The sequence below is a fragment of the Aquila chrysaetos genome, chromosome 15 (genome assembly GCF_900496995.4).
Source record: "Aquila chrysaetos chrysaetos chromosome 15, bAquChr1.4, whole genome shotgun sequence".
Classification (NCBI taxonomy): domain Eukaryota; kingdom Metazoa; phylum Chordata; class Aves; order Accipitriformes; family Accipitridae; genus Aquila; species Aquila chrysaetos.
In genome coordinates, this window is record NC_044018.1 from 10,668,800 (window position 1) to 10,685,223 (window position 16,424).

At 42.4% G+C, this 16,424-nt stretch overlaps 1 protein-coding gene across 1 annotated transcript; it reads right to left on the reverse strand.

Annotated features, from left to right (window-relative positions):
• Nucleotides 1-840: 840 nt before the first annotated feature.
• Nucleotides 841-11,075, reverse strand: LOC115351189 (b(0,+)-type amino acid transporter 1-like). The gene is made up of 6 exons (XM_030037678.1): nt 10,326-11,075; nt 8,633-8,766; nt 5,627-5,756; nt 3,464-3,588; nt 2,939-3,026; nt 841-1,074 (listed from the first exon to the last, which is right to left on the reverse strand). Exons 1-6 carry the CDS (start codon nt 11,067-11,069, stop codon nt 841-843), a joined length of 1,455 nt encoding a protein of 484 aa, XP_029893538.1. The 5' UTR covers nt 11,070-11,075.
• Between the last annotated feature and the right edge of the window lie 5,349 nt (nt 11,076-16,424).

Here is a 16,424-nt window from a genome sequence, read left to right on the forward strand (position 1 = left end):
TCTTGCTGGCACATATGATGTAGGGGTTTTTCTCCTCACTTTGTCACAAGAGAACTTATTTGTCTTTGGGGGAATTACGGGAAGGGTATTGGGTGACTGTCGCTACTTAAGTGATGTTGCCTGTGTCCTCACCACGAATGGATGGATCCCAGATGACAAGTGCATTCTCAACTGAGTAAACTAACAGAGCTTTAAAGCACTTCTCATGTCAGAGGTTTTTCTATGGCAGATGTAGGATGATTTGGGCTGAAAAGTGGTGGAACCATGTACTGAGACAGAGAAAGGACTGTTGTGACTGACCACCTGGGACTGGAAGGAGCAAGGCAAGGCAAAAGCATGCTCCCGGAGTGAATAACTGGGTGGGAAAGGTTTTTTGTTGTGAACACGGTGTGCCCATGCTTTATTTATTTGAGAAGCTCTGTGGTCACAGTGGGCAGAACTAGGTGGAAATAATTAAAGGCATTGCCAGGAATGGCTTAGGGTCACAGCCTTCTCTAGGAATAATATTTCATTGTCAGTCTTTTATTGCCTGTTGCCTCGAAATATAAGAGCTAAGATTTTGATGAACAGCTCTTCTTGGGATGGAAAATTCAAAAGCACACATTCCTTTGGAATCTGTATGTAATCTGCCAAGGCAAAGCTGAAAATGAGAAAAAAATGTCCCCAAAATTTTAACAAAATGTGAGGAGTAATGGCTCTAGTCCCTCTCAGCTAGACATTTTAGTGACACTATCATTCTACTCATTCTCCCTTACAGAAAAATATTTTCTCAGCCTTGAAAACCAAGGTGCTGGGATAAACCATGAAGGGCAGGCAGCCATGCGCCAGGAGGATGTTATCTCAGTTTGCATCCCTGGTGGTTGGAGCAACTTCCAGGAGCAACTGGAGATGTAAAGTGACTCTCTGTAAAAAGCGAGGGTGGCGTTTGAAGTGAACCAGTGGGAAATAAAGAATGATGCCACTGAAGATGAACAGGACGATGTAGAGGATCTCAGTTTGGGGTTGATCAATGATGGGAGCTACCACCAGGTACACAGCTGCCATCAGCACAATTATGGGGATGATAATTGGGACCTGTGAAAGCAAAACATCAACGTAAAGACTCATGTCATCCTGGGCCACTGTGGGCCTGAACAACCCTGAAGGTTCTGAAGAAGGCTTTTTAGATGAAACCCTGCTGCAGCCTGAGGTATTACCTAGAAATCTCAATTAATCCAGACATCCCATTTCCCAGCCCAGTCCTACTCCAAGGTTGAACATCCCTGCAAGAGCTACACCACTACCACACACCCTAAACCCTGGTCTTCCCTGCCCTCCTAGACCTGAAGATGCAAACTACTGGTTTTAGTGCCAGGTCTGTTCTTGCTCTCCCTACTACCTTGCATCCAAAAGCTGAGCTGTAGACGAAATACACAGCAAAGTGTCCAAATCACATAACGGAACTTTAGCACCCTTGGGCAAAAAGGTTTATTTATGTGTTGACAGATAGGTGGACAGGCAATCTCAGAGGCTATTTCTGCAAGTCTGGTCAGAAAGCATTTAAATTTAAATTTGAAGCCATCCTCCCACAACGGCTAGTGAACGCACAAGAAAAACCAATTTCACAACAAGGTGAAAAACTGAACATTCAAGCTGGAATTTTCCATTTTTTACTTTTGTGCGTTTTATCCAACACAAGGGCACTGGTATAGACCAAAGGAAATGTTGTTCATGGTTACCTGGGAGAGCATGGAGAAGACCTGCTGTTGGTTTCATCTATGTTAGTGGGATGCTCTACTCTGCTCCCTGTCCACTGTGTTCTAACACTTTTGGCAAAATGCTAATAAAAATGATTGTTTTCAAACCGAAGGAAATCTTTCCCTTAAATATAAACCTGCAACACACATACAGATTCTGCAGGACATCAGCCATACATTGTCAGTTGACCTGGAACCTTCAGACATGGGCTGCTTCTAGTTAAGGAGTTAGGCCATCAAGCCAAAGGCTGCAGCAGGCTGACATCTCACAGGACTGGCCTGGAGGACTGTGGGAGTTCTGTACGGTGTATGAAACACTACTGCAGAAACAGAACTTCTTTTCCTTAAAGCCCATTTAGCCAACAAATTGGACGAACGTCCTCATCCAGCATCCTAATTTCAGGACAGTCACAGAAGCCAGTGACTGGAATTCTTAATAGAGCACTGCTCTTCTTCACGCTAAGCCCCACAGGACACTCGATATTGCTTCGCACAGCCTGGCAGTGTCAGCCTGTCATCTATCTCCTGGAGGAACTCCATAAAAACCAGGATGTTCATTCAGTTTGTCTCAAGGAAAAGCCACTGTCCTGCATTCACAGTCTCACGGGTCCCCTGTTCCTGGGATCTTTTCTGTAAAAATATTTCCCTCAGTCACTGAGGAAGCGCTGCAGCTCAACTCATTCATGGCACCAGGGGGAAGAACAGGTAACTCCTGATTTCCTCCCACTTAGCTGTTTTGTGGGGAACAAACCTGTCCCCTGGCCATCTCAAAGGACATGGGGCATTCTGGCTAGGTTTTTTGTCCTCTGTAAGGTTCTTACACCTGGGCTACCCTCTAAGGAGTGTGACCAAGCTCTGTGAACATAAACAGGTGATTGCATTGTTGATCAGAATCATCCTTCATTTTCCTCTTAAATCTCTTAGAAAAAAAGAGGATATGGTAGATATATTTTCCACAGTGAGGGGACAGTGCATTATTAGCTTATCAAGACAGAGAATTCAACCTTGACTTATGCTGTATATTCACACTATCTTGCCTCTTGTGGACTTTACTGAGATAAAACATGAAATTCAAAAAGGAAGGGCAACCACACTAAACCTGTAAGCAACGAGCCTCAGTGCTCTTTCGTCCCTCATAATGCTCTCTTAGTCATTTAGGCAATATAGGAAAAGGGTTTGAAGGTTTTATGTTATTACTTCACCTTGTAAGATCTTGGCAGTTCTGGTTTCTTGATTTTTAAATACAGGAGACCAGAAATAGTCATGCCATAGAAAAGCCATGCTATAAAACTGCAAGGAAAAAAAAAAGGCAGCATTACATTTAGGGTGAGATCATCCAGGAATGTCAGGCCTGCCTTGCAGATCCCAGATGTTCATATCTCCAATTAAAAAGTAGAATATTGATATAAATTCAGTAGTTCTTCCATTCATTTCTTTTCCAGCACAAACAATGAGAACTTTAGAATGATCTGAATATTATAGATGCATTGCAATATGGGGATGAATCACATTCAGTTAGGTATATAGTGACAGAAGCGTTCATGCATTGCAAAGATGCTGGTTCCTAATAGGTTCCATCCTAATTTCTTTCTCCCCCTCTCCCCTCCACAATATTGGTTAGAAAGCAATAGCCCAGGCTCAGAAAAATATTGGAAGAAAATACTTCTAAAACAATGTCAAAAACCAGGAGCACAGGGGATGCAAACAGAAACACTACGCATACATACCTGAAAAAGTTCACGATACTGGTGAAGCTTCCTGACATTATCATTATTAAAGACATAGCGGATGTAAACAGCAGAGCAGGGGAGGGCGTGAGGCATCGCACATGAGCCATAGACAGAATGTCTGGCTGAAAGCCAAAGCAAAACAATATACCATCATATCATGTACTCGGAGATCCTTACTCATCCCCCTCAGCTGCTGGTGGGAGCTCTGCCTGCAGCAGAGCCACTCTTAATCATCAAATAAGCATAATACAAAAGCAGTTCAGCTCCAAGGAGTGTAAACATGGAAACCTCCCTCAAGGATATTTTTATTGTGTCTCACTGATTTTGTACCAAATAAGCTCAGTTTAGACAGGCAAGATGAGGTTTTCAAACTACTAGTGTGACAGACCAAGGCTGAGTCAAATCAGAGCTTTCCTGATCATCATCAGGATTTTGCGCGTGGTCCCACTCCTCTACCCTCCGTCACGTCTCTCTGGGACTTGAATTCTCTTGGGCTGGCTGGAAAATGAGACAAGGACTACTCCTGAAACATTTATGCAACTAACCACAAAGCAAACCAGGATTTGTTCCAGAACATGGAGAGAATCATTAGCCTCTTTATTGCTTGGTTCATTGGGAAAGTTTAATGAGAAAGGCGGCTTTTTTTTTTTTTTTTTTTTATTTCCAGCTTCTGCTAAAGCTGAGTGTCTGAGAAATGGCACAAGCGTTCAGCTCTTAGTCTGGTGTGGTCAAATTCAGACCATCTGTGAACTGCTTAGCACAGAGCTTGCCATGATACAGCAGACACTGTCATCAGTAAGAGAAGCTGTGGAACCAGTAACCACCAAAACCAGTAACCACCAACCCAGTCATCTCCACCAACCCGGTCATTCATATACATAAAAGATTCCCTCCTATGTACAAGGAGCAGAGCTGGTGCAGAGTGGTATCTTTCGCACCTGAGAGCAGAAATGCCAGATGGCACGGGGAGGAAGGACCAGAGAAGCAGAAAGGTCCAGGCGGAACACAACATGCCTGCTCAAAAGAGAGGAGGACAAATGGAGCTCAGCCCAAGCACTGAGAGGGAGAAGAAGTGTGGGTAGGTGTGGGGGGGTGTGCCTGTGAGCGAGGGGGTCCGTACCAGCAGCTAGAGCGGGGCAGGGGCCTCGGGGGCTTGTATGCACAGGTACCAGCAACTGGGGACACTGGGATCCAGGGGCAGCTACTGGGCAGACTGAATGTCTGAGCCCAGCTCCTGAAGGGACCCACATTGTACGTATGTTTATATATATATATTTCCCACTAACAGACCCTGATCAGCCAGAGAGGGGAACAAGATGAGGCCCTCGGTGCTGTTTGTGCTAGTGTTTGTGTGAGCACTGAGTGTGTCTCAATGTGTAGATCTGTGTGGCCTGCTGAGTGTATATGTATATATACATATATATGTATGTATGTATGTGCATATATATATGTTGTATACTTCTGTTTGTGTGTGTGTGCCTATTGGGAATACATGCTGAACTTACCGGTTGGACCAGGGAGCACGGAGCTGAGCAGCCTGACCTCTGCTGGGCTATCAGATTTGGCCCCACCTAACAAAACCAACTAAAAACCCTAGCTAGGGGACATGTAAGGCTCAGTGTCACCTTGTAATTGTTATGAAGCTTGAAGAGCAGAGATATCCTATGCTGTTTCTGAACTGGACTACCCCACGGGACGGCCGGAACACCCCTGAGACCAGCTTGGGTGGTCAGTTTTGCATGCAAAGGCAGCTTGCCAGTGCTGGGCTACCTTCCCAGCGCAAGCAAGGGTGCCTTACAACGCGCAAGCACGGCCAGGTTTCCCCTTCCTGGCAGGTGTATTGGCTAGGTCCCCCCAAGCCTGTGCCAGGTGCTCCAATACAGCAGTATTCCAGTTGTTCATTTCAAAGCTGTTCTTAAAATTCAGGGTAGATGTAATTATGTATATTTCTGAAATTACGTGGCTGAAGAAGAAAGTCAGGAGACAACATATACATTACATTTGAAAAAGATGGGGAAGAAAGTCTTTGAGCAAGAAACAAACCACTGAAGAACTATCACTCTACCAGTTGAACATACACAGTGTTTTTCTCTCTGCTTTAGTGTCACAAGAAGGTAAAGTTGCTCAAAGCAAGCCAGACCCCTTTTTTTTTGTCCTTACCATATGGCCTTCCCTTGCGGCAATGTAGCACACGCGGCCTCCGCTAAAGAACGTGCCGTTCGATGAACCAAACGTAGAGAGTGCCACCGACAGGGAGATGAGCCATGCCCAACTGCCCAGGACTTTGTCCCTGAGGTGGGAAAGAGTTCACAGCATAACATCCAGCTCGTAGATGTATCAAATACTCATCGCAGAACCAGACAGGATTCTTCCCTCCATTATTCTCACTGAAATTTTTTTCCAAAGCCTTTCTTATGATTTAAAGCCTTCTTCCAGTTCCCATAATATTTAGTCACTAGTAACTTTTGTCTTTTCCAGAAAAGGCAACTTTTCTTCCTGCCTGGTGTGTATATATATCTACATCCGTCTACATTGCAATGGTATACAAAGCTGTCACAACAGGCAAAATCCCCTTTTTTGTGTACAGATGCTGTGGCGCAAATCCTGGAGATACTGCTATTGCAGCCAACAATATTAGCTTGGAAACTGCAGAAAAACTGTTCCCACCAGACCTGAAGAAATATCCTGCAATATAACCTCTTTCCCAATATGCCTAAGAATTTAACCCTTCAATCCCATATGCACGTATTTCTGCTACTCTGTGAGTCAGGCCTAAGCCAAAGCAATTGTTTGAATTCCAGAAGTCCAATTCTACAACATGTTCAGACATTTATGGTTTGCTTTCTCCATAATAGAAGAAGTAGCAGGGTTACAAATAGAGTTCAAGGTAAATATTTGGAAGATATGATAATCTTCTCACCTAAAAGTGAAGCTTGTTTTCTGGAATGAAGCAGCATGAGGAATATTAATTGAGTAACAAATGCTGGTGTTTGGGGTAATTATCACATACATGTACACACATATACACAAACAAACACACTGTTCATCTAATTGGCAAAAACCCCAAATTCAAAAGTTTTTTACAACACTTTATATTTCCATCTGAACTGTATGCCTTTAAGCCATGTGTACTCTTTTTTAGTATCACCTATCCCAAACGTTCAAAAATCAAGAGTTGGGCTTTGCAAAATCATGGCAGGAGCTTATCTACAACAATAATTTCAAAAATGTAGTTTAGAAGCTTAATAACTGGGTTATGGTCCTTCAGGCTTCAAGTTATTAAGCTACTTGCAATAACCAGAACTAAAATTTTTCCCTTTTTCAGAATGATGGAATGTGGGCATCTCCTATGATCTTGCAACTCCATAACCACAAGATCTCAAGGGAAAACAACATATATCACAAAATTAATAATAAAATCTTTAGCAATGGTGTCTTTTGCATTTATGAGATTGGTGCTTTGCTGTTTGGACCCTGAAAGTGAACTACAGGGGCTACTGTGAGTAACTTCTTACAAGCAAACTGAGATCTGCTGTTGCTGTTAAATCACTGGCATCAAAGAAACGCTGGGGATAGTTTCACAAGCTCCTTTTGTGGCGAAATGTCTCACCACTGAACAATGTTTCCCTCTGGCAGTTTTCTTCTTATATGGAGAACAAATGTATTTAAATGTGATATGTCCTCCTCTGGCTTGTTTATCATCCTCTATCCTTTCTTAATGACCTGAATAACTGCATCGCTTGCTCAGGAACCACAGCCATTACACTCTCCTCAGCTTGTGGCTATCTACCTGTCCTCAAGGCTTTTGAGTGCCCAGCTTTCTGGTTGCTACTTCAACGTTTCTTCCTGAATTGCACTCTCAGGGTGAAAAGGTTAATTAGGCAGGAAAAGGAGATGTGTTAAAAAGGAGGAAGCTCACAAATAACTTGTTAATCACGAATGATGGGAAAGGAAGTGCAGAGAAAGTTCATGACACTGCAGCTTAGTGAGGCTTTGTAACCTGTTCAAACAAAGCACTAGACCTTTAAATGCTCCTACTTATAGTGACATGAAAGGCTATTAGAGAACACATCTAGCAAGAACTCAGTCAGATCTTCAAACTGGAGATCTTGAAAATGCACACAGAAGCAAAGCCACTGCTGACTTTTTAGGAAGAGGATGAGCAGCAACATAATCTCTGGGTATACTGTGTCATCGTTTCTGCCAGACAACTCATTTAGGGCTATCACAGAGTCTGTGCCTTTGGAAATATTTAGACTAAGGCTGGATGTTCTGGTGGAAGATCATCTGGTTAGAAGTCAATGATGCCTACATCTCTCATGACAGTCCCTTCCTTCTCTTCCTAAAATCCTTGTCTTGCACAGAGCCTGTTTAATATCACCAAACATTTCAGGTTGATGGAAGGTACAAAGAATTTCTGTGCAACTCTGGAAAAGCACAAGCCAACTTAAAGATACAATTACCAAAGGCTACCCAACCCGTGTATAAAACTTCTGCTTCTCAAAGGTGTTGTAGAGATCAGTGTCATTTTCCATTTCCCCACAGATGGAGAAACTGAACCAAAAGACTCCGGTCCAGTCTAACTTCCAGGTGCCGAGTGGACAGGATTCACCCAGCTGGCTGCTGTCTCACTCCCAAACCACTGCCTCTGCATTAGTGGGGCAGCACATTGTCCTCTCCATTTTTCTGGAAATATCTGAAATGTGGGGCATCTCCCAGTCCCCAGGTCTGGATATGCACCCTCGCTGCCTCCTCACCGTCTGTGGGGAGATGCTCCTGGTGTGCACTTCACCTCCTCTTTAAGGCCGTTTTCCACGGGGAAAAACATGAGCTGGAGGGGAGCCACAGGTTCCCAGTGGGAATGAATGGGAATGGGGAGTAAGGGGTGTGCTGCAGAGCACCCCATCTTGGCAGCCTAGGTGCACCTTGGAGACCATGGGCCAGAAGAGGCTGGTCAGCCTTGGCCTTTAGTGGGGGAAGGCTATACACTGCCCCAGCAGGGACTGGCAGAATGCTTCCCTGTAACGTGGCCTGACAGGTCTTCCTGGCCTGAGCAACGCAGTGCTGCCATTCCCACTGGGAATAGCACCTACATCTCCTGACACTCAGGAGAGAACCCATGTGTCACTGGACTGCATTGGCTGTGTTGCCACATGCAGAGCTCACCCCCAAGTGACGGCCACAGCTCTTGAAGACAGCAGTTCAGATGGAGTCATGGCTGCTAAGTAGCTCACGTTTACCAGCAAATACAGGCATGTAACCAAAGGAATGGCAATCATCACAGCTCTGGGAAGGGTCACCTGGAAAAGGGATGGCAAGGGTGTTAGGTGCAGCACGTTCATGCCTGCACTGGGCTTTTTTTGTTTGTTTTGTCTTTGCCACCACCCATGTCCCTCATTCAAACTCCTTCACTCACTAAGCTTTTCCACAGAACAAGACTTAGATCCAGATTCACATGGCAGTTTTTACACCCGTCTCCCAAAGATGTCAGGCAAACAGTAAGGTTGCACATTTCAAAAGTTAGTCTTTAAAAAACAAACAAGCAACCAAAAAAGCCCCAAATCTTATTCAAAAATATTTTAGTTCATAGCTGCCCAAGATGACTGTTGCATACTTCTTGGTTACTTTAATATTGATTTATTTCTTACTAGTGTGTTACTGATGTGCTGCACCTTCCCATGAACATCCCACTGACATGGATAAAGTGCCAGTGTGTGTTGCATCACATGTAATTCCTCTACAGGCTAAATCAAAGCAGGGCAGCACAAAGGAGATTTGCTCTAGGAAGGAATTATTAATTTTTTTTCTAGTGACAGGATGCTATCTTGGAAGACCACAGGTCATTTTAAGGCTCAATAAAATCAACAAACACCACCCTATGCAGCTGAAAGCACTGGAAAAAAGCAACTAGCAGGGTGTTCATAGAGCAACTGTACACATCTAAAAACCTGAAACAGCAATTTTTGCATTCCCAATGTAGGACAAGATATAGCAATTCCTTACGTTGTTGCCTCCACTCTGCAAGGGTCTGAATATCAGTGCTTACAGTCCTGTGGGAGAGGCTGCCGCATGACCCTAGGATCTTTGCTGCCATTTAGGTTAATATTTAACTGTGCATTTTCATTTAATCTGTAAAATCTTGTGTGCTGCACTGATAGAAAGCAAACTCTATACACTCTGCACTCACACAGCTCTTTCTAGAAAAGGGTTGTTCACTGCTGTAGTGTCTGATCTGTGAAAAGAGGTAATATGGCACGGAGAGGGCTGATGTAAGTTGCAAGTGAGCTACTTCAGTGCCCATACCATGGACAGAACAATGCCTAAAAAGTAGATGTTTAAAGACAAGGGTCATTCAGAGAGTTAGATTCCCTCTCCACTGAGGCTTGGCTTGCTCAGAAGTTCCCCCTCCATGCAACGAGGAGAGATAAATGGGTTTGTGATGCATACATTATGGATCAAGTCTTTCAGGGAATATGTGGTGTTAAGGCACCTTTATGGATTATAGCAGTGAGTGCTTTTCTGCTTAAATCTAGGTGTCTACAGTGAGATCCCCTAACCACTAAGACAAAACTTCATCCCCAAAGCACGCAAGTGCTGCCTAATAGCTTTCTTCCAGTCAATGGGGTATTTTAGTGCTTTCTTGTAGGTAGGCTGTTATTTTGCTTAGAGACTCATTTTTATCCTTTCTGGACACAACCATAGGTGTCTTGCCCCAGAAGACAGAACAAACCAGGTGGAAATCTCAGTAGTCTTTCCTCAATGCTCTAATCCTTTGATTACCCCTCTTAACACAATCACAGATAGAATCACACATATTAGCAGCAGGATTAAGTAAGTAAAACCCAGCTCCCTCACTCACCTCAGGCTTCTTCAGTTCCTCAGTTACATAGTTCAGGTTGTTCCACCCATCGTAGGACCAGAGTCCCTGGTAAAATGCCACTCCAACTGCCCCGATACCTGCAGTTGTGTTTTGAAAAGCATTTTGAAAACTCTGAGTTTGTCCGTTGGCAAGCAGCACCAATCCGCCCACCACAATCACCAACAAAGCCAAGAGTTTGGCAGCTGTAAAAATGTTCATAATAGACGTCGCCAGCCTCACATTGAGACAGTTGATGATAGTTAAAAGCAGGATGCAGGCAGCAGCTGTACATTTGATGACAACCTGCGGAGATGAGCATCCTGGGTAGAACGGCGCAACAGCGTATTCAGCAAAGCTCAGACAGACAGCTGCCAAACCAGCTGGTCTCACCAGGATAACAGAAGTGTAGGCGAAAAGAAAAGCAGGAAAAGAACCAAAAATCCTCAAGATGTAAATATATTCTCCTCCAGACTCTTTAATTATGGTTCCAAGCTCAGCGTATGACAAGGCTCCAAACGTGGCCAGGAGACCACACGCTGCCCAGATAAGCAGGCTGCTGGCAGGGCTCCCCATACGATGTAGTACCCACTCAGGGGACATAAAGATCCCCGAGCCTATCATGGTGCCTGCGATTAATGACACTCCGCTAATCAGGCCAACCTCTTGCTTCAGTCTTAATTTCTCCTTCCCTTCACTCAGATCTGTGGATGAATGAGGTGAATCTGTTGTCTTCCTTTTCCTCATTGTGGAAATGTTAGGAGATGTTGTTGTTAGAAGGTAATATGGAATAAGACTGAGTCATTTGAATAACAACTATCTCAGGCTTTTAGGGTTAAGTTAATAATTACAAAAGCTACACTGAACACTGTCAAGAAATTGAAACCTACCTTCCACGTTTTGCATTCTTCCATTACCCATCTTATCTTCATAATTTATTATGGTTCAAATCCTGCCAAGATTGATTATCTTTGAATCTCACTGCAAGCAACGGTAATGGGTAGCATTCAGCACCACCTCAGAATCACTCAGCACCTTACTGGACTGTGTCCCTGATTACCCCTCCTTTAAATTATGCTTCAAATGGCATCTGAAATAAGGATCAGGTAAGCAAAATCCCCCTGCAAATCTGTACTTTATTGTTTGATTAAAAGTCAATGCTCAAACACCTGCTTTGGTGCTCATTCACATTTTCATTCCCCACTATAAAGTGATCAAACAAACAAGCCCGTCACCCAACATGCTATGGCTTTGCTCAACGCGGAAACTTTCCAGTGTCTTAATCAAAGACAGAGAAATGTTCTGCTAAAAACAGTCCAGAGACTGTTTTTCTGCACAATAGTAGGGGGCAATTCTGGCTTTTTCAAATTTTAGAAAGTGCAGGAGGAGAAGAGTGAAAAGCTATAATTACATTTTTATGGGCCCTTTTTGCCAATGTACACGAGGTAGGCACATTCTTACCAGGCCATGATCTTCAGAGAATTTTGTCACTGCTCATTATATACACATTTCAGTGCACACCCAAGAGAAACATAGCACAAGCTTTTGGAAATGCCACTGACCCCTACTTAGATATCTAACACGTAAAATCTTAGACTTCGGGGAGGGTTCTGCTATAAAACTGAATATTGTTAACAGTGCATGAGGGTGTATTTTATGATCCGTGATACATAGGAAGTATTGAGCAGAGGGGAATTTCCATATGGATTCCTTCGAACTTAAACTAAACTTTACTGGCTCCAATTGTACAGAAGGAGAGTTACTGTCCTTGGTGGTCTCTTGCAGACTTCTGTGGTGATAAGTACCAGAAAACGGGAGTGAGACCTTCCTCAGCCCTTCACGGAAACAGCAGACCTTGAATCTTTAAAACTATCTGTCCTCCTCAACCATTTGAGCTAAAAAAAGCATGAATATAAACAAAGAAGTACTTTTATTGTTTGTCTAAAAATTCCTTCTCTTCTAAATCATTTAGATTTCTCTTTCCTTGCCTTCTTTTTTTTTTTTTTTAAATCGTCTCACTAGCTTTGCAGTTTTCTGCAAGAGTCCAAGAGTTATCTTGGACTCTTAGCAAAACTCATGGGCCCATAAGAAAAGCAACATATACGAGTCACATAATTTCTCATGCTAAAGCAAATAAAGTTACACAAATTTCAGCATTGGGTTGGAGGCCTTTAATTACTTCAGAGAAATTCAGCTGTGAATTCTCTGAATTTTACAGTATAAATCTTATTATTAGATGAAGGAAATAATGAGAAAAGTTTGGGGGGGGGTGTAAGGGATATTAGAAGCCATTCCTTATACCAACTCACTAGTATTCACTAGGAAATGGATCACAGCTGGATTTCTCCTAATTTCAAAGTCACTTATAAAAACTCACAGCTGATCAAGCTGTAGCTTTAACAAAAGCAAAAAGTTACTTTATCTGTATCAAGTAGGTTTTATAAGTCTTCCTAGAAAAGATGTGAGTTCTGAGAATAAACTTACACACCTCGTACTGCAAGGGTACAAATTAATGCATTTCAAGTTAATGGTTTACAAAGTGCTTGAGAACGTGGAGGGAGGCATCCCAGTAACGTATTTTGTTTTACTTCTACTAGGTGACAGTGCACTTCTTGTTAGCTGGTTTAGCTATTTGTAGCGTATTCTTTTTTAAAATTGCTAATCACATTGTTAGGCGATGCTGGAATCCTTCAGAGGTCAAAAGGTCTGGTTTCTTCTGCACTATAAACACTCTACTTCTGTATGCATCCATACATGTATTATGGATACCAATCCTCATTGAAAATGTATTCACAAAATATGGTTAAATCAATGCTAAAGGAAAAGTTAATATGACTACAGGTAGTTAAGTATCCTTCTAGTAAGGTTACAGATATATTTCCATAACTGTTCTCCTGTTTTAATGAAGGAGCTTCTTTTCTAAAGTGAAAATGCAAGGTTCTTGGAGGGCCTGAGAGGATCGTTTCAAACCTTTACAGTTCTTGCTCCTAGAAATGAAGAACTTCTAATCTAATGTTGTAAAAAGAATCAGAATTTCTTCAAACTTGATCATGTCAAAGAAATTTCTGTAAGACCACTCAGATAACCAAGATTAATTAACTGGTATATCAACAGTCTCAGTCAGTTCCTAAAAGGAGGTCTATTTCCAGTCCTAGGATCATTGTTACTCAGTTCTAACTGCTTCTACCTCAAGTAATAATGAATCTAATTAATCATGATAAGAACTTGAGGCTATTCCTGTGGAAGCTAAGACAGTCTGATTGCTTTGGATGTTTTTTTCCATAGACTTGTTCTTTTTTTCACTGATATCAGCAGTAAGGAGCAGCCATAAGATATTTTAGTCAAATGGACTGTCACCATTATAATTTGTCAAAACTGGCTATGTAAAAGGGCATCTCACTGCTCCCCTTCAAAAGACGTGTATAAGAAGGAGTAAAAAATAAAAGTACTGCTTTCTCCTTATGTGGAGTAGCAGAGCTTTGTTGCTCAAGCTGTCACATAATAAATCCACTGCCTAAACAATGCTCACTTTTCATTTACCTTTGACATTGCAATGGGCGGTTGCCATCTACTGGTCTCTAAACAATAAGGCAGCTTTGTCCAGTGAAACATGGCTGTCTACATTTGGTTTTGATATTTTGCATTACTGATTAAAAAGAAACCCTACAATAAGTATCAGCTCTTCAATATTAAGGTAACACAAATAGAGTATACTCGAGTAGTGAATGAAAATTCTCCTTAATGTCCTTAGGGCTATTTTTATCTCAGCAATAGCTACAAGGACTAGAGAAAGCTAATTGAAGGTAAAGGCCAATGTCAGTGGTAAGAACTAGACAAAACATGTGGGCAAATATTTTGCAATATTTAATTTTAGGTTCCAGGAGTGGTATTTGGAACACAGTTATGGGCTTGGCTTCCCTGTCCCGTGCTTGGGAAAGACTTACAAATCTCAGAATGGGGATTAAAAATAACCCACAATCTGAGGATGGAGTGACCAAACATTGCCTGTAACTTATATTGGAGGTAGACACCAATATTATACTTACAAAATTGTGCAGGGATGAAGATTTTCTTTTTTTAAATAACAAAAAAACCACATCAAGTTGTATGAGAGGTACCAAAGGTTAGAGAACTCTTCCAGGATATAAGATGTGTGTTTGACAGCCTTCTCTACTTCAGAACATGGAAACCCACAAATCCAAGTTGAATAGCATCACCTCCAAAATGCAGGCTTTGAACTGCAATTGCAGGCAGATCTTGGTGCCTGCACTTGCGATATAAGTAGAGATGCAGGCTTGAAAAGAGGAAAGCGGAGCTCTGAAATAAGTCTTGAGCCCAGAAGAAAAGCTGGGGTAGAGAGAAAACATACCACAGGTGCCCTGTGTGAGAACAGGAGAAGGAAAGAGGGCTCATTGAGAGGTATCTGCCTGGGGAAGGGGTGCCCTGTAGTGTTTGACTCTAAGCCTCTACCTCCCCAGTGCGTCCTGGCTCTTCTCACACCTGAGCCCTGAAACAGCGCAGCTTTGGGCCTCCACGCCGCTGGAGATGACCTGGAGCCACCAGCTCCATTCATGGTGCTGCCAGCCCCTCTGCACCCAGGGGCCAGCAGTGCTTGGTTGCCCCCAAGGGACCAAGGCCCCTGGCATGCCTTCCAGCAGAAGAAGCTCTGGCTGGGATTGTAAAAATGCCGACGTGAGCTGCAGCTAGCAAAAAACCCAGCTTGGGCTACTGGGAGTAGGAGGGGGAGGAAAAAAGGCATTTCTGAGGATGCATGACAGCCCTAGGCTTCACAACAAGAATAATCACTGAAACAGAGCTTGTTTAAATTTGGACAGTAACTGCCTTTCCCTGCCATGTTACAATAGCAGATCTGAGCCCAGGGGATTAAGAGGGAATCTAAAAACCAAGAATTTACCGTAAACTAAGTTAGTGCTTCCTGTCTGGGTCTGCAGACAGCCTGCAGCGGGGCCGCGGAAAGGTGAGGTCAAGGCTCCCCGGTCTCACTCAGTAAGGGCTCAGCATATTCTGGTTCTGCAACTATTAAACTTTGAAAGATTTCCTTTTGTTTTACAGATATTCTGCATGAAAATGTATTTGGTATCCCACATGTTGCCAGTCAGATACTGAATATCTAGTTTAGTTATCTTACTGTATTCAGGAGGAAGCTGCTAGTCTTGTACTGCATGTTTTCTGGGCTGCTCTGTTGAGCTGGGCATAGGGCAGTAAGAGTCCCACTCTTACATGTTGCCTGGGTGTACTCTTAAATAAAAGAACTGTTAGAGAAGATAGTGATGGAACAACACAGAATAAGAACCACAGCTGAAAAGAAAATAATTACAACTTTCATGAGTACTGATCCCACCGCTGCTTGCAAAGGTCAAGAGTTGTGACTTAAAGTTCCGTTTACAAACATTTTATTTTTATTAGAAATATAAAATAATTATTAGAAGGTTTATAATAAAACTAGAAAAGATAATGCTGCTTCTGATATGATTAGAATAGCATTCTGAAGCTAAACAAGCAAATAAGGATTGCATTTTTACCACTAGACACTGCAAACATTAGAAGTCAATACAACCAGAGAAGATCCTAAGTGACCCATTGAGAGCAACAGGAGAGTATCTGTGTAAGGGTTCATTCCCCCGGCTGCTGGAGCAGTGACTTCATTAAAAAAAAAAACAACAAAATACAACAAAACAACAACAACAACAACAAAACCCAAACCTACAAAAAATCAACAGACTTCGAGTGATGCTGGCTCCAGGATTCCACATTTTAGCACTGCAGGCAGTTATTGTTATCAAGTGCCATTGCTACATTTTCTTTCACCTACTGAAGGAATATCATAAAAATTTCTTCCTTCATTCCTGTTTACATCCCTATTTCCTGATTTTATAGCTATATATATACACAGTGTATATATATGTGTATATACACAGCATTCCAAACCTGTCCTGTTTTCTTTTTTCTTTTCCTAGCAGTACTTTAAATTAGCCTCAGCAATTTCTTTGCATTTGTTTGTACGCTTAAGAAATACTTTTACATTTTGGAATTCATTTTTCATTTATTTCAGTGTAATTCAAGATTAGATTATCTTGTCCT